Source organism: Lethenteron reissneri, chromosome 69, assembly GCF_015708825.2.
Source record: "Lethenteron reissneri isolate LAM-NWPU_2019-01 chromosome 69, ASM1570882v1, whole genome shotgun sequence".
Classification (NCBI taxonomy): domain Eukaryota; kingdom Metazoa; phylum Chordata; class Hyperoartia; order Petromyzontiformes; family Petromyzontidae; genus Lethenteron; species Lethenteron reissneri.
In genome coordinates this window covers 2244608-2272146 of record NC_083847.1, presented here as the reverse complement: position 1 = coordinate 2272146, position 27539 = coordinate 2244608, and the positions used below count along the sequence as shown (strand labels likewise).

The window sequence follows — 27539 nt, the reverse complement described above, 5'->3', positions numbered from 1 at the left end:
CTCACCACTCCCTACTCACCCTCGCCACTGACCCTCACTCCTCACCAATCACACCCTCACCAATCACCACTCACCCTCACCACTCACCCTCACCTTTCACCACTCTTCCTCACCACTCTTCCTGACAACTCACCCTCACCCTCACCACTCTCCCTCACCACTCACCCTCACCACTCACCCTCACCACACACCCTCACCACTCTTCTTCACTACTCACCGTCACCACTCACTCTCACCACTCACTCTCACCCCTCACGCTCACCACTCACCACTCACCCCTCTCCCTCTCCCTCACCACTCACGCTCACTACTCACCCTCACCAATCATCCTCACTACTCACTACTCACCCTCACCACTCACCCTCACCACTCACCACTCTTCTTCAGTACTCACTCTCACCGCTCACCCTCACCGCTAACCCTCACCACTCACCACTCTCCCTCATCACTCACCACTCATCCTCACCACTCAACATCACTGTGGTGGTGGTACCTGCAATGATGACAGTAGTACAAGCTGACGTTTTGTATGTTAAATGTCAAAAGCTAAATTAGTGAATGTGTGTGTCTGTTTGAAATGTTAAGCATACTTGGCGACACGTAAGCAAGTTTTTAAAACGGGAATAGGGTGAGTGGTGGTGATGAGGGTGTGATTGGTGAGGATGAGTGGTGAATGGTGAACAGCGAGGGTGAGTGGTGATTGGAGAGGGTGTGATTGGTGAGGATGAGTGGTGAGTAGTGAGGGTGAGTGGTGAGGGTGAGTGGTTGTGGTGAGGGTGAGTGGTGAGAGAGTGGTGAGTGGTGAGGTTGAGTGGTGAGGGTTAGTGGTGAGTGGTGGGTAGTGATTGGTCACTGGTGATTAGTGAGGGTGAGGTTGAGTGGTGAGGGTGAGGGGTGAGTGGTGGTTGTGATGGTGAGTGGTGAGGGAGAGTGATGAGGGTTAGTGGTGAGGGTGATTGGTGAGTGGTGAGGGTGAGTGGTGAGGCTGAATGGTGAGGCTGAGTGGTGAGGGAGATTGGTGAGTGGTGAGTTGTGAGGGTGAATGGTGAGGGTGAGTGGTGAGTGTGAGGGTGAGGGGTGAGTGGTGAGTACAGTCAACATGCACTGCTGTAATCATAGCAGGTACCACCACCACAGTATGTACTGCTGTCATCATAGCAGGTGCCACCACACTCGGTATGTACTGCTGTCATCATAGCAGGTACCACCACCACAATATGTACTCCTCTCATCATAGCAGATACCACCACGATATGCACTGCTGTAATCATAGGTACCACCACAGCAGTATACACTGCTGTAATCATAGTATGTACCACCACAGCAGTATGCACTGCTGCAATCATAGCATGTACCATCACAGTCAGTATGCACTGCTTTATTCATAGAAGCTACCACCACAGTCAGTATGCACTGCTGTAATCATAGCAGGTATCACCACAGCAGTATGCACTGCTGTAATCATATCGGGTACCACCACAGTCAGTATGCTGCTGTAATCATAGCAGATACCACCACAGCAGTATGCACTGCAGGTACCAACAAAGTATGCACTGTTGTAGGCATAGCAGGTACCACCACAACAGTATGCACTGCTGTAATCATAGCAGCTATCACCACAGCAGTATACACTGCTGTAATCATAGCAGGTACCACCACAGCAGTATGCACTGCAGGTACCAACACAGTATGCACTGCTGTAATCATAGCAGGTACCACGACAATTTGCACTGCTGTAATCATAGCAGGTACCACCACTGTTAGTATGCACTGCTGTGATCATAGCAGGTGCCAACACAGTATGCACTTGTTGTATGTGTTGGGATTATGAAATTTTGATAAAAATAATAAAAATAAATAATTTTCCGAAAAATGCGCAAATCGCATTAATTATGATAGTGTGTGTAGTAACATGCATAAATTATGATAATGTGTGTAATTATATGCATAAATTATGATAATCACGGAGATAATCGTAGTAATTTATGCGGATGCTTGCGATTATGTTAATGTGTGCAGTTGTGATAATTAGGCTTAGCTTCGTTCATCCAGAGTTATATCAATCAGGACAACACGATTATCATCGATTAAACATTTACTGATTATCTTAGTGTGTTTATGTTATTTTAGGTCTCCAGTTTCAGATCTCATCACAGGATACAGTTATCAAGAATAAGATAGTTTTGCATGGACTTGGAAAGAAGCAGTTGGTGTTAAGCAATTTTAATTCTAAACAAGCACATGACACTCTCTTATGCGAAAGCAGGTATACGTCAATAAATTCATGGGCAAGATTATGCAATTAACGAAAATGAATGACTAAAACATTTCTTATTCATGTAACTCGACGGCAGCAACTGCTTTGCACGTTCAGTTGATATTGAACGCACCACCTCGAAATGGCAACCCTTTTTGAAACGCAAAGATATTTTTTTTTAAAGTCTTATTCGTGTGCGTGCTGTGTGTGCGTTGTCCCCTCGTAATATTAATTGTGTCGTTAGCTTGTGTGGTGTAGGAGGATACAAACAGCGGCCAGGTGTTCCTCTCGATTGGGCGTGGCCGCCGCGAGCCCCTGCTGCTCCCTCGCTCGGCGTGTCTCTGCTTGTGCGCTCTCTCTCTCTCCACTGCTGGATGACGAGTTGGCACGACGCTCGGTGACGCCCGGTGACGTCCAAGTCGTGCTGCTCTTGTGCTCTCTCTCCCTCTACTGCTAGATGACGAGTTGGCACGACGCTCGGTGACGCCCGGTGACGTTCGAGTCGTGCTGCTCTTGCGCTCTCTCTCCCTCTACTGCTAGATGACGAGTTGGCACGACGCTCGGTGACGCCCGGTGACGTCCGAGTCGTGCTGCTCTTGCGCTCTCTCTCCCTCTACTGCTAGATGACGAGTTGGCACGACGCTCGGTGACGCCCGGTGACGTCCGAGTCGTTTACACTGGTCGTTGGTAGGTGTGCCCTCAAACACACGGCGCATTCGATGGCGCTGTCCTCTTCCTCACAGCCGTTAGACCAGGCTTTCTCCACTGCTTCGCGCTCTCTGCTTTGCACGCTTGGTCGACGCTTGGCGATCTCCGCCCTTTTACAGGTTGATTGCTTGTCGTCACTCGTCACTCTCTCTGCTCCGTGCTTCCCTTGTTCGTGCAGCTGCCAGCTTCACTCGCACTTAACTTTGTTCTGCGAGAAGCGACACCTGCTATCGGCATCGGTGTTTCGTTTCCTCACGACGCTCCGCCAGCCGGAGCACGGCTGAAACCCAGCCCCGACCCAGGTTGAACTCAGACTTCTGCGACTCGAACGACCCCTCCTCGTTCCATCTCTCCTCGAGGCACGATCTGCCCCCGCTCTCTTGCGAGCCCCGTCGCAACGCTGAGCGCGACTCGGACAGACTGCTCTCAGACTGTCACTTTAACGATGTCTCGTCGTCCCATCTCTCCTCGAGGCACGATCTGCCCCCGCTCTCTTGCGAGCCCCGTCGCAACGCCGCGTCGCAAGCCGAGTTGCGAGACTGAGCATGACTCGACCCAGACTGCTTGTTATGTGCGCCTGTGCCTAACTTAAAAACGTGACTCCCCTCTCTGTGCATTCCTTGCGAGCGGGCGACAAAACACAAACAGAGCGAGAAAAAGCAGACACCCCCGCGACCCCTCCTCGCGACCTTTCCTAACCCTCCAAGCATTCATGGGCCATCTGTTTGTGCTGCGGGGAGACAAAGATGGCCGTGTTTAACTCAAAACGTGAGCACCCTCTCCTCTCTCCGCGTCTCTTGCGAGAGAAAACAAACAGAATAAAAAAAAACAGATATCTTTGGAATGTCAGGCACCGATTCCCCCCTGTGACCTGTGAAAGCAGGTACCATTATGCACTGCTGTAGTGTTAGCAGGTACCTCCTCAGTCGGTATGCACTGCTGTCGTGATAGTAGATACTGCTATCGTGTTGGTAGATACTGCTATATAGAGTTAGTAGATACTAAAACCGTCAGTATATACCACTACAGTCAGTCAATACTGCTACAGTCAGTATATACTACAATACAGTCAGTACATACCGCTACGGTGAGTAGCTACTAGAGTCAGTAGATACTACATTAGAGTGAGCAGATACTACTATACAATTAGTCGTTAAATTTCGTTTTAAAGCTTTCGTGACTGCAGGGATTCATCTTCTTGGTTCTTTCGGTAAAGTCACATAGAAGGGAAGTAATAAAATAATAACACAGAGACACATGGACTTACACACACACATTGACTCACACACACAGACACATCGACTTACACACACACACACATCGCCGCAGACATGCACATGAACCCAAATGCACACATGGACTTAGACGCAGGCATTATTATTCTGAAATGTAAATGTAAAAATAGTAGTTGGCATTGTATTCTCCGCAGGGAATGGATTCTTTGCTCCGCTGCAAGTTTCCCCCCACCACTCACCCATTGACACGACGGTCAATGGTGCAGTGTATAGTGACAGATAGTGTGGCATTTGTATGCTTAGTGCAGTGTGCAGAGTAGTATATGGTGTCGTAATTGTATAGTAAATATATAGCAGTGTGATACACATTAGGGTGGGTGGAATAATACAGTGTTATATTAAAATGTATAAGGCAGCAACTGCAGCAGCAACTGCTGCAGTTGCTGCTGCATATTCACTATACAATTGCGGTGCTGTATATTGGTTTGTACATTGTATTGAGCATGTGGGTGTTGTGCTGTTTGTTATTGTGCACTGTACTATTGACCGTCGTGTGAAAGATACTAAGGTGGTTTATAGCAATACAGTATATAATTTAATGTTGGGTTTGTCTATGGCAGTATATAGTACGGTGTAAACTCGTGTGATGTAAGAGAATAAAGTTTTAGATGGAAGCATATTATATAACTTTTACGACGTAGAATTGTAATGTATTACTTACTGTTAGTAACTCAGCTTATTGTAGAGTATTGTAAGTATACTGATGATACTATGTAGTTTATACTTTAGTTGTTTACGTGTTGATTTTAGTTACTGCAGCTACATACTATTAACACTCCTTCCCTTTATTAATGCTACCCCTATCCCCTCCCTTTGATGCTGAATTAGTACTATTCACATACCTGCATTTCCCATATCCTCTCCCTTTGATGCTGTTAATCCTGCATAATGCACATGCATATGTAGTACTAATCACATTTCTGCATTTTCCATAAATATGCTAAATTCATCTTGATATGCAAATTCCTTTGTCCAGGTGCCCAGCTTATATATATGCTCCAAGCTCGTGTGCTGTTTCATTCAGACTCTGTCGCCTCGACAGACCTGGTTTTCACCTGAGGACGGCTGCTTGCGTTGTGGCCGAAACGTCGTGAGAATTATTTTATTGTGTTTTATTTTCATTATTTTATTACTTCCCTTCTACGTGACTTTACCGAAAGAACCAAGAAGAATTAGTCGTTACTACTATAGAGTCGGTAGATACTACTGTAGGCCCAGTAAATACTACTACGGTCAGTAGTTACTACAGTAAGTAAATCCTACTACACAGTCAGTAGCTACTACTGGCTCAGTAGATACTACTGTACAGTCCGTCGATACAACTAAAGTCAATAGATACTACTTCCGCTGTTGTATGTAGGGTGTGTAGGTATATATACCTACGTGGGGGTAAAGATATTTTTTGAGGGGGGGTCCACAATTTTCGGAAACCTTTTACATCAACTATTTACCCCACCCTTTCTTTAACTTTTTGGACTTTTGCAAGCCTCTTATAATTTTGTTGGTGGAGAAATGGACAAACGGCCCACCGGGCTTTCACAATACCTTGTTATTTGTGTATGTATATGTACGGTTTTTAAGAGAAGTTTTGAAATATATTTTTCACCCGGGCAACGCCGGGTACTTCCCGCTAGTCTAACCTATTAAATCAATTTTTTGTCTGTCTGTCCATCTGTCTGTCTGCGTATGCTCGCTTGCGAAGGATTTGGCTCGCGAACCGTGGAGTTTACGTTAAAAAAAATAGCCGGGTACCACGCAGTAAGCCCCATGCTTGGCATAGGCTATTCCGTTTTCCCATCCGTAAACTTTAAAGTAGATAAATTAGCAATGTATTGCTATATCGCATTATTTAATTATTTCCCGGCGCCGCTCAAGCTGCACGAGGGTTGCCCCTGGCATCGAACGCGCGTCATCGGTGGAGGGTGGGGGGGATTTTTCATTTGCATTCAAAATGCAAAAAAATGTACACGCAACGCTGAGGAAAATTAATCACAGTGTCACGTTCTCTTTTCTCCCCCCCCCCGCCCCAATGTGTGCACTTACTATTATAGGGTCGGTAGATACTAAAATTATAGCGCTTAGACAGTATTATTGTAGCGCGGGGGCGGGTGAGGGTGGGGGGTAGCGGCTCAGCCCACAGCCTCGGCCAGCTGGGCAATCTAGGCGAGGCCGGGAGCTCTGCACGGGACAATGCCTCACCACGGCACTCTGTCAGGTGAGTTCTTTGTACTATTGAGTCCATATATATACTGCTACTAGCGGGAAATACCCGGCGTTGTCCGGGGGAAAAATATATTTAACTTAAAAACATAATATACAAATTAAAAGAAAACACATGAATAAAAAATAATATAAAATACAAGCACACCAAGATTTGATTCTTTAAATCGCGCAAAGTAATCGAAGGTTGTAGATTTATTTAGAATCGGCCTATTCCCGTTTAATATAAGTTGTTTGCATGTCAGCAAGTATGCTAAACATTTGGATCAGACACACATATTCACAAATTTCCCTTTTATATTTAAGATAGACAGAGAGTCAGCATGTACTACTGTAGTGAAAGCAGGTACCACCACACTCAGTATGCACTGCTGTTATCATAGGTACCACCACAGTATGCACTGCTGTAATCATAAGGTATTTAATAACTTAATAATTTTACAGAGGTCCTTTGATGGGAAATTATCAGTCACCTCTTAATCTATAAGTATTCTTAAAACTAAATTGAGGATCAGTTATCTTGCCGCAGGCTTCGCCTAGTACCAGATTAGTAGGTCTAAATGTATAAACTTTCAATTTGTTTACTCATAGAAGGTGCTTAATAACTTAACAATTTTTACCGAAATCCATACATTGCAGATTACAAGTCACCCCTTAATCTATAAGAAATTTAGTTAAATGTAATTTGGGGATTAATTATTCTGCCATGTTATCGTGGTTCTAGCTGTTCATAAATGATGCAGAGGTAAAGGTGCAATCCTGCAACTGCCGGCTCATGCCGCCACGAGAGGAAGCTCTCGAAAGCCTGATGGGATCTTCCTCAAATCACTACTGTGTTGGCGTATAGCACATAATATGCTCTCGGCCTTCATAAGATCTGGCTATTACATGCAGTAGTTTTTTAGAGAGCGTCCTTCATGCGAATAGAAATCTCATAAAGCAGTAAACGTCTGAGCTGCTGCTCCCTGGGTCTGCCTGGGCTGCTGCTTCCGGGGCCTGCCTGAGCTAATGCTCCCTGGGTCGAACTGAGCTGCTGCTCCCTGTGTCTACTTGAGCTGCTGCTTCCCGGGTCTGTCTATGCTGCTTCTCCCTGCAGCTGCATGAGTTACTGCTCCATGTGTCTGCCCGAGCTGCTGCTCCGTGCGTCTGCCTGAGCTGCTGCTCCTTGGGCCTGCTTGAGCTGCTGTTGACTGGGCGTGCCTGAGCAGCTACTCAATATCTTTCCTATGCTGCTGCTCCCTGGGCCTTCCTGAGCTGCTGCTCATTGGATCTGCCTTAACTGCTGCTGCCTGGTTTGCTCAGAAACACTCTTCGTCAGCAAGGAGCCGAAGCTTCTGCAGGAAGCCCTCGACCGTCTTGACCCGCTCCTTGAGGTTTTTACCCGTCACCTGCTTGATCAGGTTATTGCCCTGTTCGCGAATATGCTCCTTGAGATAAATAAAAGAGTAAAGTGTTAGGTCACATGCACACTAGCGTAGAGAAATAGAAACGCACAAAGGTGTGCTTACAAACAGCAAGAACTTGAACGACTAGTCAACTTCGTGACCTGGAGCTGACCGCCACCACAAACTCAAGCACACGGGCGAGAAGCCATACATGTGCGACGAGTGCGGCAAGACATTACTCGCGCTCGGCCTACCTGTACGTTTTCACTTGTGTGTTTAACTGTTGTGGTTCTTTGTTATTTTAAATATGGCAGTTCTGCTGTGTATTCTACTCCTGTCCCTCCCGGCCATATGTAGTGCCAAACACAACTCCACCACTGACAGCCCTCGTTATTTCTCGTCCATACTTGATGCTCCATTTGCCACTACACCTGCTAGTGAAACAGCCTATAGCCACTTCTACACTCCATCATTGTATCCCTTTAAACCCTATATCTGTCCTATTACCTCACCAGCACTCCTTCCTAACTTCATTCTGCTCTTAAAAATGTCGCCATACGTAAGCAGCTTCTATTCGTCCAAGGTTCGTCGCTCTTCATCCTTTCACAGAGAATACTTGTGCAAACTATTAATTATACTTTTCTTATTTCTGGGAGGTATTGAGCTTCACCCTGGCCCAAATGTAAATAACTCATTTAATTCTGTAGATTTTTCTGGCAGAAAAGGTGTTGGTGTTCTACACGTCAACAGCAGAGGGCGTGTGATTAAATTAAAACTAGAATTGGCAAATCTGGACCCGGACATTTTTGCCTTACAGAAACATTTCTCACTCCGGCCGCCAATTACTTGCAGATTACAATTGACAACTACAACCTTTTTTGACTTGACCGAGGGTCTAAAGGAGGTGGAATTGCCATATATGTTCGTAGTACTATTGCATGTCCACCAGCTCATTCCTTGTTAAAGAAATACAGGTAGTCCCCGACTTACGATGGAGATGCGTTACGACGACCACATCGTAAGTCGAAAAAATCGTAAGTCGAAAATGGCCTAGCCTACCCAGGAGTCTTAAAGAATGGTTATAATTTAGCAAAACAGAACAATTTACAGTACCATACTGTATAAACTATATACTGTATGTATTAATTACAATACTGTATTGCACAGTAAATTTTAAAGTAAAAAACAAGGTAAATTCTTAGCCTACCTATATGAACTGCAATTTCATAGAAAGTTTTTTCAGGAAACAATTCTATCTGCTATAAAAACTTTTAACATGCATTGAACACCGAAACAACTTCAACTCCGTCGACCGCTGTTGAGAGTAAGGCATCACACAAGGCGGGAGATGCGTACAGTACATCCCGGAAGCGTCCCAACGTACAGTGTCATACCTCGTACGCTGCTGCGTTTGCCTGCCACGCGAAATGTAAAATATTTTACAATTTTGTCATATTGCTATCACCATCGTAAGTCTGGGCCTACCTGCATTGCTTTGAAGGCTTGGCTCTCAAAATCACTCTCCCTAAAAATCAACAGGTATTGGTAGTGTGCTGCTATAGACCACCTAGTGGTAAGGATGTTGAAGCTGGGAACGCACTGAGGGAGCTTCTTGGGGGCCTCCCTATAGGTGAAATCATTTTAATGGGTGATCTGAATTCGAATTCGCTAAACCAGCCGGCCGTGGCCACACATTTTGCAGATGAATTTAACCTATTTAAATTAATAAATGTCCCCACAAGACCCAACCTAAATAACCCGGGACAGTCATCTCTGCTTGACGTCCTATTAACAAATGCCCCTCACAATTTCGCACTGACTGGTGTTCTGGGTAATAACCTTCGTGATTACTCCTTCATATTTGGGTTGAGATCATCAGCCCGACCCAAAGCCCCCCCTAAATTGGTTGAGAAGCACTCCATGAGACACTTCAGCATTCAGGCACTTATTAATGATGTGCTTCATTCGGATATTGACAAGGTCTGTGATATCCCCAACCTGACTACGGCTTGGGAGACCTTCAGGTACCCGTTTCTCCAAATTCTTAACAAACATGCTCCGTTAGTTAGATTTAAAACTAAAGGCAACCGCCCACAATGGTTTGATCCTTTGATTACTAAGCTCTTGAAAACTAGGGACAAAGCTTGGGCATGTGCTCAGAAACGTTATTTGGTCAATGACTGGCTAAAATACAAGATCTTAAGGAATAGATGCGTCAAAAAAATACGGCATGCAAAAAATGCTTACTTTTCCTCCACTCTCCTGGAATCACATGGAAATGCCAGGATCTTCTGGAAAACAATCAAATGTATCGAAAATGCATCTAACACAGATAATCTGTCCATTGAGCTTAACCGAAATTGGGAATATTTTTCAGAGCCCCAAAAAATTGTTGACAATTTTAACCTTCATTTTTCTGAAGCTGGTGAACTTTTTGATAATGTATTGGGAGTCACCCCTACGCATGCAAATTCCTACACCCCTGTCCAAACATTAAACGAATTTAGTTTCAAGCCAATCCACGAAAGTAATGTTCTGAAAAAACTGTCCTACCTCAAATGGTTCTCCTCTACCGGAGCAGATAGTATTCCTGTCTTTGCTCTGCTAACTGTTGGTCACCTAATATACAAACCAATAGCCCATATTTTCAACCTGTCCATCAACGAAGTATCAGTACCTCGAGAATGGAAACATTCCTATGTTCGTCCACTTCACAAAGGGGGCCCTAAAGATGATCCAAATAACTACCGACCTATCTCAATTTTGTCCCCGTTGATGAAAATTTTTGAAAAATGATTGAACTACCAAATTAGCAGTTTCTTGTCCGACAACAATCTATTACATCGAAAACAATCTGGGTTCCGAAAAAAATACAGCACCACATCTGCTGTATTAGACTCTGAATCACGTTTACAGTAGCATTGATAATAAGCAGTACTGCGCCAGTCTTTTTCTTGCCTTGTCCAAAGCCTTTCGTACAGCGACCACAACACCCTGCTTAGTAAACTAAGTTGCCTCCGTTTCTCCAAACATACAGTAAAATGGTTAAAAATGTACCTCTCTTTTTGCACCCAAACTGTATTCACAGATGGTTGGAGGTCAAATGGTGTTACGATAACAAAAGGGGTTCCACAGGGTTCAATTCTCGGCCCTCTCTTGTTCTCTCTTTATGACAATGAATTGGGCACTGACCTGGATAATTTCAGGGTAAATCTTTTTGCAGATGATACTGCTGGCTGCTCTCCGGATGACGTGATTGCTAAGATCCAGGGTGATTTCAACAAACTACAACATCAGCTAGTTGCTCTTAAACTAGTCCTGAATACCTCCAAAACCAAGGTGATATGCTTCTCACCAGGACTAAAGCAGGAAGTTATTTTCCCCCATTACATTCCATAAATGATTATCCCATAGAGCAAATCAAGATCTATACGTATCTTGGGGTCATCCTGGATTCAAAACTGAAATTTGAGGATCACATTGATTATATTGGGAAAAAGACAAAAATAAAAATTGGTTTTCTGTATCGACACAAGCACTGTTTCCCCCCTATGTTCTGTTTGGAATTGATAAAAGCTACCATTCTGCCTCTACTTGATTACTGTGACATTCTGTATAAATCAGCCCCAAGTACTGTACTGAAAAAGCTTGACTCAATGTATCACTTGGCCTTAAGATTTGCATTGAACTGCCCATATAGGACTCACCACTGTGATCTCTACAATGGGTCAAACTTAACACCTTAATGTTCGACGGCTTGTGCACCAGATCTTATTTATTCATGATGTACTTACAAATATTACTTGCTGGATCTCATCTCTGTTTCAAAGAACAAATTTGACCTAAAGTCTTCGCTCATTTACCAGCTTCACATTCCCTATTGCCGTACAAATACTAGAGGAAGGGCCTTTGCTATTGATGCCCCCAGGGTCTGGAATGCTATTGCCAATAAACTGCAACTTGAATCACTACCTATGAGATTTTCACACAAAACTGCTCTAGAGGAGTTGTACACCCCTAGCTGCCACTGCTATTCAGTGGCCTAAAATACAATGTTTCGCTCCGGATGATCGCTGCAAAGTATGATCTGTGTTTTGATTTAGTGTGCTGATCTTAAAGGTGCATTGAAAAATGTTGATACTCCGACTGATGCTCCTGCTATTGTGAAGTGACTCATACAGCCAGCTATGGCTAAAGGGTTTGGTAGTACATGTCGTTTATTGTGAAAATTCGGTCACAGTTCCTATAATCACTGTTTCATAGCTTTTATGGCTTTATTTTGGTGATTTTCGAAAACGTTTCTTGGTTTGGCCATGTTTGTTTGTTATAGTACGGAGTTAGACTGATGGCCTTATTCTAAGTTATCTTGTGGTTGATGTTGTTTGACTTGGTGTACGGTGCTTTTTCTGCAATATGTTGCTGTCTTTTCTTGGATTTTCTGTTTGCAAATAGTCACGTAGTCACTTTAAGAGCCAAATGACTCACAGGGTTATACCTAATAAATGAACTTGAACCACATCAGTATGCACTGCTGTAATCATAGCAGGTGCCACCACAATATGCACTGCTGTAATCATAACAGGTACCACCACAGTCAGTATGCACTGCTGTAATCATAGCAGGTTCCACCACAGCAGTATGCACTGGTGTAAGCATAGCAGGTGTCCACCACAATATGCACTGCTGTAATCATAGCAGGTACCACCACAGATGGTGTGCACTGCTGTAGTGATAGGCACTACCACAGTATGCACTGCTGTAGTGATAGGCACCACCACCATAATCACTTTGTAATCATAGCAGGTACCACCACAGTCAGTATGCACTGCTGTTATCATAGGAACTACCACAGTATGCACTGCTGTAATCATAGCAGGTACCACAACAGTTAGTCTGCACTGCTGTGATGAAAGCAGGTACCACCACAGTATATGCACTGCTATAATCATAGCAGATGTCACCACAGTCAGTATGCACTGCTGTAGTGAAAACTGGATACCACAGTATGCACTGCTGTAGTAAAAGAAGGATACCACCACAGTCGGTATTCACTGCTGTAGTCATAGGAACAACCACAGTATACACTGCTGTAGTGAAAGCAGCTACCACCACAGTATGCTCTGCTGTAATCATAGCAGGTACCACCACAGTCGGTATGCACTGCTGTAGTGAAAGCAGGATACGACCACGGTCGGTATTCACTGCTGTAATCATATGGACCACCACAGTATGCACTTCTGTAGTGAAAGCAGGATACCATCACAGTATGCACTGATGTAATCATAGCAGTGTCCACCAATTTCGCTATGCACTGCTGTAGTGATAGCAGGCACCCCCACAGTCGGTATGCACTGCTGTAATGAAAGCAGGTACCAAAGTTCGTATGCACTGCGGTAGTTAAATCAGGTACCACCACTGTATGCACTGCTGTAATCATACCAGCTACCACCACAGTATCCACAGCTGTAATCATAGATACCACCACAGTGTGCATTGCTTTAGTGAAAGCAGGTACCACCACACTATGCACTGCTGTAATCATACCAGCTACCACCACAGTCAATATGCACTGCTGTAATCATATCAGGTACCACCACAGTATGCACTGCTGTTATCAAAGCAGGTACCACCACAGTCAGTGTGCACAGCTGTAGTGAAAGCAGGTTTCACCACAGTATGCACTGCTGCAATCATAGCCGGTACCACCACAGTCGGTATGCACTGCTGTAGTGAAAGCAGGTTTCACCACCGTCGGTATGCACTGCTGTAGTGATAGCAGGTACCACCACAGTCAGTATGCATTGCTGAAATCATAGCAGGTAGGACCACAGTCAGTATGCACTGCTGTTATCATAGGAACCACCACAGTATACACTGCTGTAATCATAGCAGGTACCAAACACAGTCAGTATGCACTGCTGTTATCATAGCAGGTACCACCACAGTCAGTAGGCTCTACTGTTCTGAAAGCAGGTACCACCACAGTATGCACTCTGTAATCATTGGTATTACCAGAGTGTGCACTGCTATAAAACAGGTACCACCAGTCAATATGCACTGCTGTAATCATAGCAGGTACCACCACAGTCGGTATGCACTGCTGTAGTGAAAGCAGGATACGACCACGGTCGGTATTCACTGCTGTAATCATATGGACCACCACAGTATGCACTGCTGTAGTGAAAGCAGGATACCATCACAGTATGCACTGATGTAATCATAGCAGTGTCCACCAATTTCGCTATGCACTGCTGTAGTGATAGCAGGCACCCCCACAGTCGGTATGCACTGCTGTAGTGAAAGCAGGTACCACAAAACTATGCACTGCTGTAATCATAGCATGGACCACCACAGTCACCTTGCACTGCTGTAAAGAAAGCAGGTGCCAACGTCCATATAAACTGCAGTAGTTAAAGCAGGAACCACCACTGTAGGCACTGCTGTAATCATACCAGCTACCACCACAGTCAATATGCACTGCTGTAATCATAGCAGGTACCACCACAAGATGCACTGCTGTAATCATAGCATGTACCACCACATTCAGTATGCACTGCTGTAGTGAAAGCACGTACCACCACAGTCAGTATACACTGCTCTGGTGATACCAGGTACCACCACTGTCAGTATGCACTGCCTTTGTGATAGCAGGTTACACCACAGTCACTAGCCACTGCTGTCGTGATACAAGGAACGACCACAGTCGGTTTGCACTGCTGTAGTTAAAGCAGGTACCACCACGGTCCGTGTGCACTGCTGTAGTGAAAGCAGATACCACCACAGTCGGTATGCACTGCTGTAGTGATAGTGTATACCGTCGATGTGTGTGTGCTTAAATCCATGTGTGTGTGTTAGTCAATGTGTGTGCGTGGTGTGCGTGAATAAACAACTACTATTTTTACATTTCACAATAATAATGCCTGCGTCTAAGTCCATGTGTGCATTTGGGTTCATGTGCGTGTCTGCGGCGATGTGTGTGTGTGTAAGTCGATGTGTCTGTGTGTGTGTAAGTCCATGTGTCTCTGTGTTTGTGTCAGTCGGTGTGCATGTGTGTTAGTCGCTGTGTGTTCGTCGATCCATGTGAGTCAGTGTAAGCCCATTTCTTTCTGTGTGTTTTGGTCCATGAATGCGTGTGAGTCTATGCGTGTGTCTGTACGTACATGAGTCCATGTGTGTGTGTGTCTGTACGTACGTGTGTGTGCGTAAGTCCATGTGTGTGTGTCAGTCCATGTGTGTGTGGCTCTATGTGGGTGTGTGAGTCCATGCATGTTTTTGTGGGAATCCATGTGTGTGTGTGCTGGATATGTGTGTGTAAGTAAATATGTATGTGTGTGTGAGTCTATGTACGTGTGTGTAAGTCCCTGTGTGTGTGTCTTAGTCGATATGTGTGTCTTTGTAAGTCCATGTGTGTGTGTGTGTAGGTCAATGTGTGTGTGAGTCTATGTACCATCGCACTCCACCCCCACAACTCCAAATTAGTGATGGGGCAGTTGTGGAGAGAGTGGAGAGTTTCCCATACCTTGGCAGTGTGCTAATGACCAGCTCCGGTTTAACAGCAAAGGTCTCACTCCGAATCAGTCGAGAGCCATTATATTTTCATCGGTTGCGTAACGCTGTGTGCAAGCTACGTGGTCTATCACTCCGCACGAAGCTTCAGGTCTTCTCGGCCACAGTCATTCCCTCCCTTCTCAGCGCTTGCAAAACTTGGACCCCCCTAATGGAACATCTTCGCCGGTTAGAAACATATAGGATGGTCTGCCACGATTCTTCCTGGATTTAACCAGGCTGGATTGCGTGAGGAGCTCACAAATCCTTGAAAGATGTGGACAAAGTATCATCCGTGAGCCCCTCCAGCAGGCAAGGCTACGTTGGCCGGGTCATGTAGCCCGCATGCCCAGACACCGCATGCTTAAACAGCTTTTGTTCGGCCAGATCGAGGAGGCTAAATGGGTGCGGCACGGGCTAGAGAAGAGATGGAGTAATGTGGTACAGGAAGAAGTGGAGCTGAGTTTACTTTCCGATGACTGGTACCAGCGGTGTCAAGATCGGCCTCTGTGGAGGAGGCTCGTGAAGGATGCTACTGGGCAGTTGGAGGCAGTCGTCCTCCAACAACAACGGAGGGCGGAGGAGCGATGCTCACAACAACGAGCGGAGCGCCAGGTGGCTAAAGCACAGCAAGTTGGCACAGTAGGGGGTGCATCAGCCAGTCGTCTCAGTTCGTCGACCTGTGCCATCTTGGTCTGTTCCGTGACCTGCCAGCTGGTGTTCGCCACTTTACGTGACCTCAAGGTGCACATAGCCTTGCACAAGCGTAGTGGTGACGTCAGCGCCACTTAGTGACGAATCGCGGTTGTTGTTGTTGTTGAGTCTATGTATGTACAGTGAGGGAAAAAAGCATTTGATCCCCTGCTGATTTTGTACGTTTGCCCACTGACAAAGAAATGATTATTCTATAATTTTAATGGCAGGTTTATTTTAACAGTGAGAGACAGAATAACAACGAAAAAATCCAGAAAAACGCATGTCAAAAATGTTATAAATTGATTTGCATTTTAATGAGGAAAATAAGTATTTGACCCCTCTGCAAAACATGACTTAGTACTTGTTGGCAAAACCCTTGTTGGCAATCACAGAGGTCAGACGTTTCTTGTAGTTGGCCACCAGGTTTGCACACATCTCAGGAGGGATTTTGTCCCACTCCTCTTTGCAGATCTTCTCCAAGTCATTAAGGTTTCGAGGCTGACGTTTAGCAACTCGAACCTTCAGCTCCCTCCACCGATTTTCTATGGGATTAAGGTCTGGAGACTGGCTAGGCCACTCCAGGGCCTTAATGTGCTTATTCTTGAGCCACTGCTTTGTTGCCTTGGCCGTGTGTTTTGGGTCATTGTCATGCTGGAATACCCATCCACGACCCATTTTCAATGCCCTGGCTGAGGGAAGGAGTTTCTCACCCACGATTTGATGGTACATGGGCCCGTCCATCGTCCCTTTGATGCGGTGAAGTTGTCCTGTTCCCTTAGCAGAAAAACACCCCCAAAGCATAATGTTTCCACCTCAATGTTTGACGGTGAGGATGGTGTTCTTGGGGTCATAGGCAGCATTCCTCCTCCTCCAAACACGGCGAGTTGAGTTGATGCAAAAGAGCTCCATTTTGGTCTCATCTGACCACAACACTTTCACCCAGTTGTCCTCTGAATCATTCAGATGTTCATTGGCAAACTTCAGACGGGCATGTATATGTGCTTTCTTGAGCACGGGGACCTTGCGGGCGCTGCAGGATTTCAGTCCTTCACGGCGTAGTGTGTTACCAACTGTTTTCTTGGTGACTATGGTCCCAGCTGCCTTGAGATCATTGACAAGATCGTCCCGTGTAGTTCTGGGCTGATTTCTCACCGTTCTCATGATCATTGAAACTCCACGAGGTGAGATCTTGCATGGAGCCCCAGGCCGAGGGAGATTGACAGTTCTTTTGTGTTTCTTTCATTTGCGAATAATCACACCAACTGTTGTCACCTTCTCACCAAGCTGCTTAGCGATGGTCTTGTAGCCCATTCCAGCTTTGTGTAGGTCTACAATATTGTCCCTGACATCCTTGGAGAGTTCTTTGGTCTTGGCCATGGTGGAGAGTTTGGAATCTGATTGATTGATTTCTTCTGTGAACAGGTGTCTTTTATACAGGTAACGAGCTGAGATTAGGAGCACACTCTTAAAGGCAGTGCTCCTAATCTCAGCTCGTTACCTGTATAAAAGACATCTGGGAGCCAGAAATCTATCTGATTGAGAGGGGGTCAAATACTTATTTCCCTCATTAAAATGCAAATCAGTTTATAACATTTTTGACATGCGTTTTTCTGGATTTTGTTGTTGTTATTCTGTCTCTCACTGTTCAAATAAACCTACCATTAAAATTATAGACTGATGATTTTGTTGTCAGTGGGCAAACATACAAAATCAGCAGGGGATCAAATACTTTTTAAATCCTTTATATTAAGTTCGCTTGCTTGCTTGCTTGCGTGCTTGCGTGCTTGCTTGCTTGCTTATGACCGTGCAAATCTTTCGGTCGTTTTTTAACCCACTTCCCGTGATCCAATCGAGCTGACATTTTGCACACAGACTCGTTGTGCGAGACAATTAATGTTCGTGGAAAAAAAAATTCCTCAATTTTACACTGTTTAGGGAAAACAAATTAAATATTTAATTACCAATTGCTTAATACTGGCAGACAATCATCTGACCCATAGGTGGCAGCCATCTCAAGCCAGAGGACGAGAGGACTCTAGCCGCCACGCATATAAAGGATTTAGAGTGAAAAACTTTGTTTTAACGGGTTATACTTATTTCCCTCACTGTATGTGTGAGTCGATATGTGTGTGTAAGTCTATGTGTGTGTGTCGATTTGTGTGTCTAACTACATGTGTGTGTCTAAAGTCAATGTCTGTGTGTATGAGTCCATAAGTCGATGTCTTTCTATGTGTGTGTGTCGATGTCTATGTGTAAGTCTACGTGTGTGTCTGTCTTTTTTGCACAGGCCATGCCGGGTACATTCCGCTAGTTTACTATAATAATTATAACCAGCATGTGTATGCAATGAAAGAGATCGTTAAATGAAAGAAGGCAATGCCATTTGATTTAGGCCTCTATCATCCTCAACCGAACTCCAAGTTGAACCATTGGTTTTCTGGAATAAAGTTAAGTAAAATAAAAATAAAAAGTATCTTTCGTCTTAAAGTATGAGGATAAGGACTTGGTCTTTAATTCCAACTTCGCTTTGCCTATACCTGATCCAAACATTGAAGTAAGCTCAAGTACCAAACGTCATCCAGGAAAAAAACGATTTTGATAAAACCAAACTTGAGGCCAATATTGAAAATTGCCCACTCTTAATCCTGAACGAAAATTTACGCATGACCACGTCATGGAATTGATTGCACCAGAACAAGGGAAAGTCTTTGACCTCACTCCAGGTGGAGGTCCGGGAAAAAAGCATACACCGTTTAATCTCATCCTTGACAAAATGCGATACAAAGGAAACATCGCAATTGCTAATGCCATGTCAGGAATAGCAGTCAATCTATTGAAAAATGGACAAACTTGTCATTCTAGATATTGTTCTGTGCACTTGTTTTCAAAACGCAATTGAGTCATCAGAACAACTTCGCATGAGGTAGGAATAGGAGGTTATACGACTAACTCGGTCTTGGTTCACCATGCATACACATCTCACGTGTTATCGTGGACTCTGCTTCTCCCATTTATACATTTATTCTTATGCAATTCTTCCATAGTGCAGTATTGTTTAGGAATACAACTACCGCATTAATAGGATAGACTACCTCTGGATATGAAACCGGAGCCCACTTGCAACTTTACCAGAAAATGTTATGTTTGACTTGATACATAATGCTCATCTCTTAGTAATATATGAAATCAGTGGCCCATCGATGTATCTTTGAATTCCTCGATCGCTCATTGCAAGATGTATCTAAAAATAACCATTTGGTCATAGTCTTTTTGGCTGTAAATTGCAAGCAAATTTTGCCTGTGATTCTTAATGGAGGAAGGCCGTAAATGATCAAAGGAATGTACAAGAATTTTCCTTGGTCACGTTGTGAAATTCAAACTTTAAACCATTCTGCGATTTACCAATGGAAAGATTGAAATGGAAACATTACTTTGCCAAGTCAAAACTTGAATTCCAAATGAATGCCCACTTCCACCTGAGAACCTCTGCGCTCTCTGATTTTGTCTGACTTGAAGGATAACTAGAATGATACTACATGGGTAGAAAACCATGTTATCATTGCTGTGACACAACAGTATTGTTGATTTGATAAATTAAATGGTAAACCATTTTCATGGCGAAGAAAGTCATTGGATTATTAACCATTCTATCCTATTGAATTGATCAACTTGCTCAACCAATATGGATTTCATCATACTTGCTCAATCTGAAGGTTGCATTGTGCTTTAGAATTTATAAACTGCAATGGAACATGCTATATATTTACAATGAACAATCACATCATCGAAGCCATGGTTGCAAGGGAAGACCACTCTTTATCCCTCGACTCCTCTGGCACCAGTTGAAAACATATTTCCATTCTCCATGAGACTTAAACAATTTCCAATTCACCCCACTTATGGAGTCACCGCCAACAAGAGCCAAGGACAAACACTGGAGAAAATTGGAATCTTCCTCTAACATTACATTATATATTTTGCTAGGTTACAATGGAAAGTTGAAGGCCCCCCAAGCCTTCTGCAGGATTTAGGAGATAAGGGCCCGCTTGGCCTAAAATTAACTTGTTTTATAGTCGTGTTGCATGTCATTTTATTGAAATATAAATGAGCATCAATTTGTAATAAACGAACTGTAATGTATCAACACTCCCAAACCTTCAAGATCACAAAACAAAACAAGGCTCGTTTTCAGTCAATGATCTAAAAATGTATACATTGAAATTGGCGCAATTCAAAAATACTGAGGATGTATAGGCCCGAGAGTAAAAAATAAACAAAAACACTCATTCAAACACAAATTCTTGAACGTGGAGTAATCTCCCAGATACTAAAATGTGGCACCGGTCTCAAGTTATTTAACTCTTTGGTTTAAAACATATGCACATACCGACGTGAGCTTGTCGCGTGGACCATTTAATAATATACGTATTCGCATATTTGATTGGGTGTGATTTTCGTCATATAAATTCAATGTATAAGTCAATAATTTAAAATTATTTTATCATGACATGTCTGCTATGCGTCTAAAGTTGAGACCATTTATAATTATGTTCCATCTCAATGGACTTTTCAGCTGAAGTATTTGATCATCACATATGTATTAAAAAGTAACCATGGCACGAGTTAAACACATTTACAGTGGTATTTTGTGTTGAGTGCAACACTTATTCGGAGCAATACCAAGGTTGCAGATGTAGTTAATAAGTATTTTATGGAATGTATAGACTTTTATCGCGCCGTACGTAGCCAACCGTGCAAATCAGAGGTGCTGTGTTTTGAGCATTTAAAACAAATTGCAAAGTGTATACATTTTACGTTTGCTTTTGATTTTCAAGTGATAATTATTCAGATTTGGTTGGCACTGGAGTACAAACCCGTCACCCGAGTTCGAACTCCATTCACGGCCAACGCAATGATTATTACTTAAACTGGACCTGACCTCCCCTAGGTCGACTCTGCTTCAGATTAGTACCTGGTGTAGTGTATAAACATCGCCACGAGGGAGACCAAAAGAGGCGGGGCGTGGTGCTGACCACCTCCCTGCCCCCTTGTGTACCTTACCGACCTTCATAGTTCAAGGTGCTAGCTAAACTTACTTGCCCCAACAGTAAGGCTATACAAGGTATCTGGCACTGGTTCTTAATGTGTGGAACATTTCAAAATGTACAATTTGGATTTCTCAAGTTAAAGTTGTTCAACAGTCGAAAATATAGGGCCTGAAACGGAGCTCCGCTTTTAACATGGGACTCAATGAAAAAACGATCATCGTTTAACAAGTGTTTAGCTTAAAAAGCAATTTTCGCCAAACTTATCTGGCTCATTAAGCGAGACTTGCAATTCGAATATGCCAATCGATCACGATAATTTCTAGCCTCCCATATAGCTTGGATTTGTAGAGACATGGATTTTGCAACATCAGTTTTGTATCAATGTCATGATTTCAATCCAACCTCTAGAAATAGGCTTGAACTGTGCAACCCTAAGTTATGATTTCAATCAAACTCTTTGGTTCTTTTGGTAAAGTCCTCCTGCTGTGTTTGTTTCACATCTGATGACGGTTGCTTGTGTTGCGATCGAAACGTCGTGATCTATTATTTTTATTATTATTACACGCTTTTATTTAACTCACCATGTCTGTTGTCGTATCCTCAAATCTTGTAACTCAATTTTAACCCACTTCCCAATGTCGTATCGACTGCAAACTTGGTATACTTATGTCATACTGATGACAATACTAGATTCTATCATTAAAAACCAAAAAATATATATTTTTAACAATATTTGTATATGTTACTAGCTGTACTACCCGGCTTCGCCCAGGACTTGGATCCACCACGCCCGGCCGCCTTTGTCTCCCCAGTGGCGATGTTCACACACCACACCAGTTACTCGTTTAAGGCTGAGTCGACCTAGGGGAGGCCCAGGACCGGTTCAAATAATCGTCACCGGTGGTGGCCGTGAGCGGGAATCGAACTCGGGTCGCCAGGTTCGTAGCGCAGCGCGCTATCCACTACACTACAATGCGTTCCGCTTCCACATGAGCGGGTCACATGACAGATTTGACGTCACAGCTCACTTGCCGTGCAAAAAAATAGATGCATTATTGAGCTCCCCACCACCAAAAAAAACAAAAGTGTATTTTCATAATTTTTGCATGGTGTACAGTCTGGAAAGTACCCACATGGCAAATTTCCAGTTTGTTGCATTTCGGGAAGTACGCTAAACATTTTGAAAAGACACACATTTTTACAACTTTGCCTTTTATATATGTAGGACTTGAGTTATGGCGCGCCACGCATTCTCTTGTGCTGTTGCTATGCAAGCGAGCAGTGTAATGTGGGGTGTATCTGAGGACACGGTTGTTGTCGTGGCATAAAGGCAGAGGTCGTTAAGAGATGCGACAGGTGTTAGGGGTAGCCGGGGGACACAGGCCAGTGATTGGTTAAGAGGGTAATTGCTTAATGACTGGCGTCGCTCAGGCGGGAATAACAAAGTCACGTGAGGCCGGGGGCCAGGGGGCGAGTGGCAAGCGGGGGGTGAGATAATTGATTGGGACTAATTGGTGCGGGGATATAAGACACAGCGTAATAGAGAGATGGGGAGTCTTGGTTGGAGCTGGAGTGATGGTGCCCGGGGAGGAGCAGAGCAGAGAGAGCGGTAACAACGATAGAGAGAGCAGAGAATACGGTAACAGTGATAGAGCAGAGCAGAGAGTGCGGTAGCAACGATAGAGAGAGCAGAGAATACGGTAACAGGAATAGAGAGAACACAGTGAGCAGGAACAGTGGTAGCCATGCATCTGAGGGGTGCAGAGTAGAGTAGCAGTGGAGTTTACAGACCTTGGGAGAGACGGAGAGAGAGCGGAGCGGAATCGTGGAGCGGAGCGAGAGAACGGAGAGACGCGGAGAGGTGACGATGAGCAGGTGGACCCTAAGTGTGAAATAAACGGAACGGAAAGACAACCCGAGTACGAGTCCTACATATATATGGAGATGTTTCGGCTTGGTCTAATTGTCCACGCTCAACTGACATTGGCGGTAAATCACCACGGTCCCTTACGTTATGGCAAGCCTCGGGGCCAATTCCTGGAGTAGTGGAGTTCTGCCATTGCTCGTACAGTACATTTCATTAAAGCGTGTTTTAAAAAATAAGTATTATTCAATATTACTTATTTCTACCTACGTGACTTTACCGAAAGAACCAAAGATTATGGATTCCTGCAGTCACGAAAGCTTCAAATCAAGATTTCAATCATGTCCGCTATTAATAGCAATGCTTATTCATGAAGAGTACCTTACCAAATGAATTGTGTAATGTAATGTAGAGGCTGCATTATTTGGATTTACCTTTGCAAATGTGGAGGTTTTGCTGCAGGTGCTGGCTTAATATGGCTTTTTGTTTCACAAGGCTTGTCAATCTGGGTATCGTCAAATTCTTGATTTATAGGAACTCTTGATGGGAATCTGAAATATAATTGGACAAATAAACATTACCGTCATGTCGACATGGTTCCTCTTCCCACATGTTTCGTCTTCTAGCATGTCCGATATGTCATGCTGAACTAAGGTATGTGCCACAAAAATTAGTTTTGTTCCAACACATTGCAGACTTCTTGATAATAACGTGCCAGATCTGGTATTAAATGTTCCGTACAAGAAATTCTGCAGTTTCCTGTTGTGGTATCTGCCAAGGATCACATGTAATGGAGCATGTGAGGTTTGTTTGTTTCTCTCTGTTCAGATTTAGTTTTTTTAAAGCCAATTTTTTTCCTGCGTAACATTTGAAATATTATTATTAATTTAAGTATGGATTTTATATTTTTATATTTATTATAAAACGGGAAGTATTTAAAAATAGAAAACGTGAGGCAATGCACCATACAGTATAAGGCCACCATTTAGCGATTTATGGTGATTGTAAAAGTCTTCTAACGTTGTGTTTCCTCATCGCGTGTTTCATTAGTGAAAGATTTACAATTAAAGTTTGGTTAAATTCAAGGACAAGTTTTGAGATTTTTGAATAAGGAAACGCTAAGGTAAATCAATATTGCTGAGCCGAATCAACATAGAGTAAAATGTGAATGTTTGCTTGATAAAGTTTTTGTGACATTCCCTACATAATCCATGCATTCCATACATTTCGTTGCTTATACTCGACCAATATTTGTGACAGCAATGCCCAAAAAAGAAGAGACCCATTTTTTTTTATCAAACTCAAATCAACAAAAAACGTCAAAAGCTGTCACGAGCCAAATAATTGGAAGAGAAAAGATCACATGAACGTGAAGCACACAAAACTCAACAAGCTGTTCGACGAAGCAACGAAACTGCTGAGGAAACAGAGGCGTGACTTGCTGAACAACGATTGCAAACTGCTACAAGACGAAGCAACGAGACTGCTGAAGAGACGAACGAGCGCTGAACGTCCGAACGCCCACGAACTTCAAACTTGAGAGATATTGAAAGCGAGGAGCAGCGACAACAACCAATTCAAAGTGATTTAATTGCTCACCAGAACCGAATTTTGCCTGAAACTGATTAAGCTCATAGAGATCGATTCCAGCAGGAGAGAATTCGATAAGGCGCCTCATGGGCAAGTAACTGGCTATATTTGAATGACGAAGCATTCAATTATGATCCTGAATTGGATTATTCAAACTTTCCTCCGATTGTCATTGGAAGCATGACTTTGAAGTGCACTTGTTGCGATGCGCTCAAGTTTGAAGGCGAAACACCAGCATTGCGCTGTTCCGGTCGAAAGATTTGGTTGCCAGAGCTTCCGGAATTGCAAGAGACATTAAAGAGCCTAATGAATGATGATCATCCAAAGTCGAAATAATATGAAAGCCTGATCCGCAAATACAATTGAAGTTTTCAAATGACTTCGTTTGGAACATCTGTGCCTATGCCTCAGTCAACTGGATTCATGCCAACTTTTAAATTTCAAGGTCAAGTGTTCCACAAGGCTGGCTCTCTCCTATCGCTGCCCAACGAAGAGTCAAAGTTCCTACAAATTTACTTTCTTGGCGACGAAGAAACTGAAATGCAACGTAGTTATGGTTGGCATTAATGGCACCAATAAAAGTTTGATCACTTCCTTGCAAAAGATGCTGCACGAAAACAATCGCTACGTTTAGCAATTCAAAATGGCACTTGATTATAATCCAAGTGAAGACCTAAAGAGCATCATTAAGGCAAACAAGAAACCAGCACAAGGCCATGCACGTGTCTTTAATGCACCGGTAGTCGATGAAGTCGCCATCATCATTGCTGGAAATTATTTTGAATAGCGCGATATTGTTTTGACTATGCGTAACAATAACCTTAAGAGTATTTCCCAGACGCACATTTCGTATGGCACCTTGCAATATCCGCTGATGTTTCCACGTGGCGAATACGGATATGCCATCAACATCAATTAAGTTCAGCTAGAAACGTCAAATAAAGCCAACAAAATGGTGTCGGCAATGTTGTACGTCGCCTATCAATTGATGGTGCGATCGAATGAGAACCGATTGCTAAATTACCGACAGTTACTGCATCAATATTTGGTTGACCATATATGGTAATAGTTAGACTGAAAGATTGCTCTTCACCCGATTGAACCAAAAGAAGCTTCCTGTCGATGATTACATTCACTTGAAAGATGCGATTGTGAACGATAGCAATGCAGAAAATCACGGCAAATTAGTGATTCTGCCATCAACATATACCGGAGGGCCACGAAATATGCATGAATATGAACAAGACGCCATCACTTACGTTCGTCATGGAGGAAAGCCGTCATTATTCATCATATACACGTTAAATCCGAATTGCAAAAAAATGGAAGAGAATTTGATTAATGGACAATCAAAAACGGACCGACATGATTTGGTGCCAAGAATTTTCCAGCAGAAGCTCATCAAATTCTTGAATTTTTTCATTAAAGGCGAAGTTTTTGGCTTGGTTAAGTATTGGCTTTATTCCGTCCAGTGGCAAAAGAGAGGTCTTCCACATGCACCAATTTTGATTTGGCTGACGAGTGGACTCAAAACAAACCAAATCGACATCATCTCTGCTGAAATTCCCGATCCCGACACTGATAAGAAGCATCACGACATCGTCATTAAAAACATTATTAATGGTCCTTGCGGCGCGTTGAGTTGGCAGTCCCCATGCATGAAGGATAAGATGTGAAGCAAGATATTTTCACGTCAATTCATAAAGGAATTGCAAACATTAACAGATGGCCACCCATTGTAACGTCGCTGTAAACCTGAAGACGGTGGACAAATGACAACCATCAAAATGAAGTCAGAGGATGCAGAAATTGATAATCGCTGGATCGTTCCATACAGTCCTTTGCTTCTGAAGATGTTGTAAAATCGATTAAATACATCCTCAAGTATGTCCACAAGTGATCCAATCAAGGAGTTTTTACTACTACACGTAACAATACCGAAATTGATTAAATCTATGAGTACAAAGCAGGCTGGTACATCTGCAGTAATGAAAGCGGCGTGGCGCATTTTCGGATTTCCAATCCACGAACGATACTCAACAGTCGTGTATCTTCATGTTCACCAAGGCAATTTGCAAAATTTTCTGGACAATCCACCAAATACAACATTGACAAGATTTTTCGAGCTATGCAAAACAACCGATTTTGCGAAGTTCCGAAGTATTACACATGGAACAAGTCAAAGAAAGTCTTCAGTCGACGCAAACAAGGTGCAATTGTTGAAGGACATGTTGGCTTTAGATTTGGCGACGCTCTTGGCCGTGTTTACACAGTCCACATGTGAAACTTCGATTGCTACTACTTGAGAATGTTGTTGCACAAAGTCAAAGGCCCAACTTGCTTCAAGGATCTCCGAACAGATTGCCTGTGTTGTATCTATGCCCTGTTTTCCGTTATTAATATTAAGAATAATTAAGAAAGAAAAAAAAACCATTTTATTTTATTATATCTATATATATATTTTTTTTAAATTAAATAATGAAAACAACCCTCTACAAGCACACCAGGAATCTGTGAAACGGCCATTAAACTGGTAAGAAGTCGGTCACAGAGAGGTCAGAGACATCCAGATGGACAAAGATCGATGGCCTGACCTCCCAAGACATCTTGAGATGCACGGAGGGGGTGCAGAGCAGAGAAAAACTACTTTTGCCACTCGCGTTTTCTTAACGTTTTCCTTACCGAAAAGTAGAAACTTAACAAAGAGAATTAACCAACAAACAATAGGTTTTTTTATTATTAGTAATTCCCTTATATTCACCGCATACATATTATTTAGAATTATATGTTTCCTACCTACATGACCTTCCTAAAAACTAAAGAGTACGAATTCCAGAAAGCTTAAGTGGAAACATAGTTACACTTAACCTCAGGACATTAAAATATAACTCAGAATAAAACACCAATCTCTGGAGAACTAAACTTGGCAAA

The 27539-nt window shown here is 43.3% G+C and overlaps 1 protein-coding gene across 4 annotated transcripts in view; it reads right to left on the bottom strand.

Annotated features, from left to right (window-relative positions):
* Positions 1 to 27539, bottom strand: part of LOC133360730 (interferon-induced very large GTPase 1-like) — a 112606-nt gene that overhangs the window by 36867 nt on the left and 48200 nt on the right. For 2 of the 4 annotated variants that reach the window (XM_061579527.1, XM_061579530.1), the window contains one exon: positions 23453 to 23569. The exons of 1 other annotated variant lie outside the window; for it this stretch is intronic. In XM_061579527.1, the coding sequence (XP_061435511.1) occupies positions 23453 to 23569 (117 nt within the window). Of the gene's footprint in view, positions 1 to 1781; positions 3696 to 23452; positions 23570 to 27539 lie in introns of those variants that run through there. One more of the 4 variants, XR_009757294.1, reaches the window with a different exon arrangement.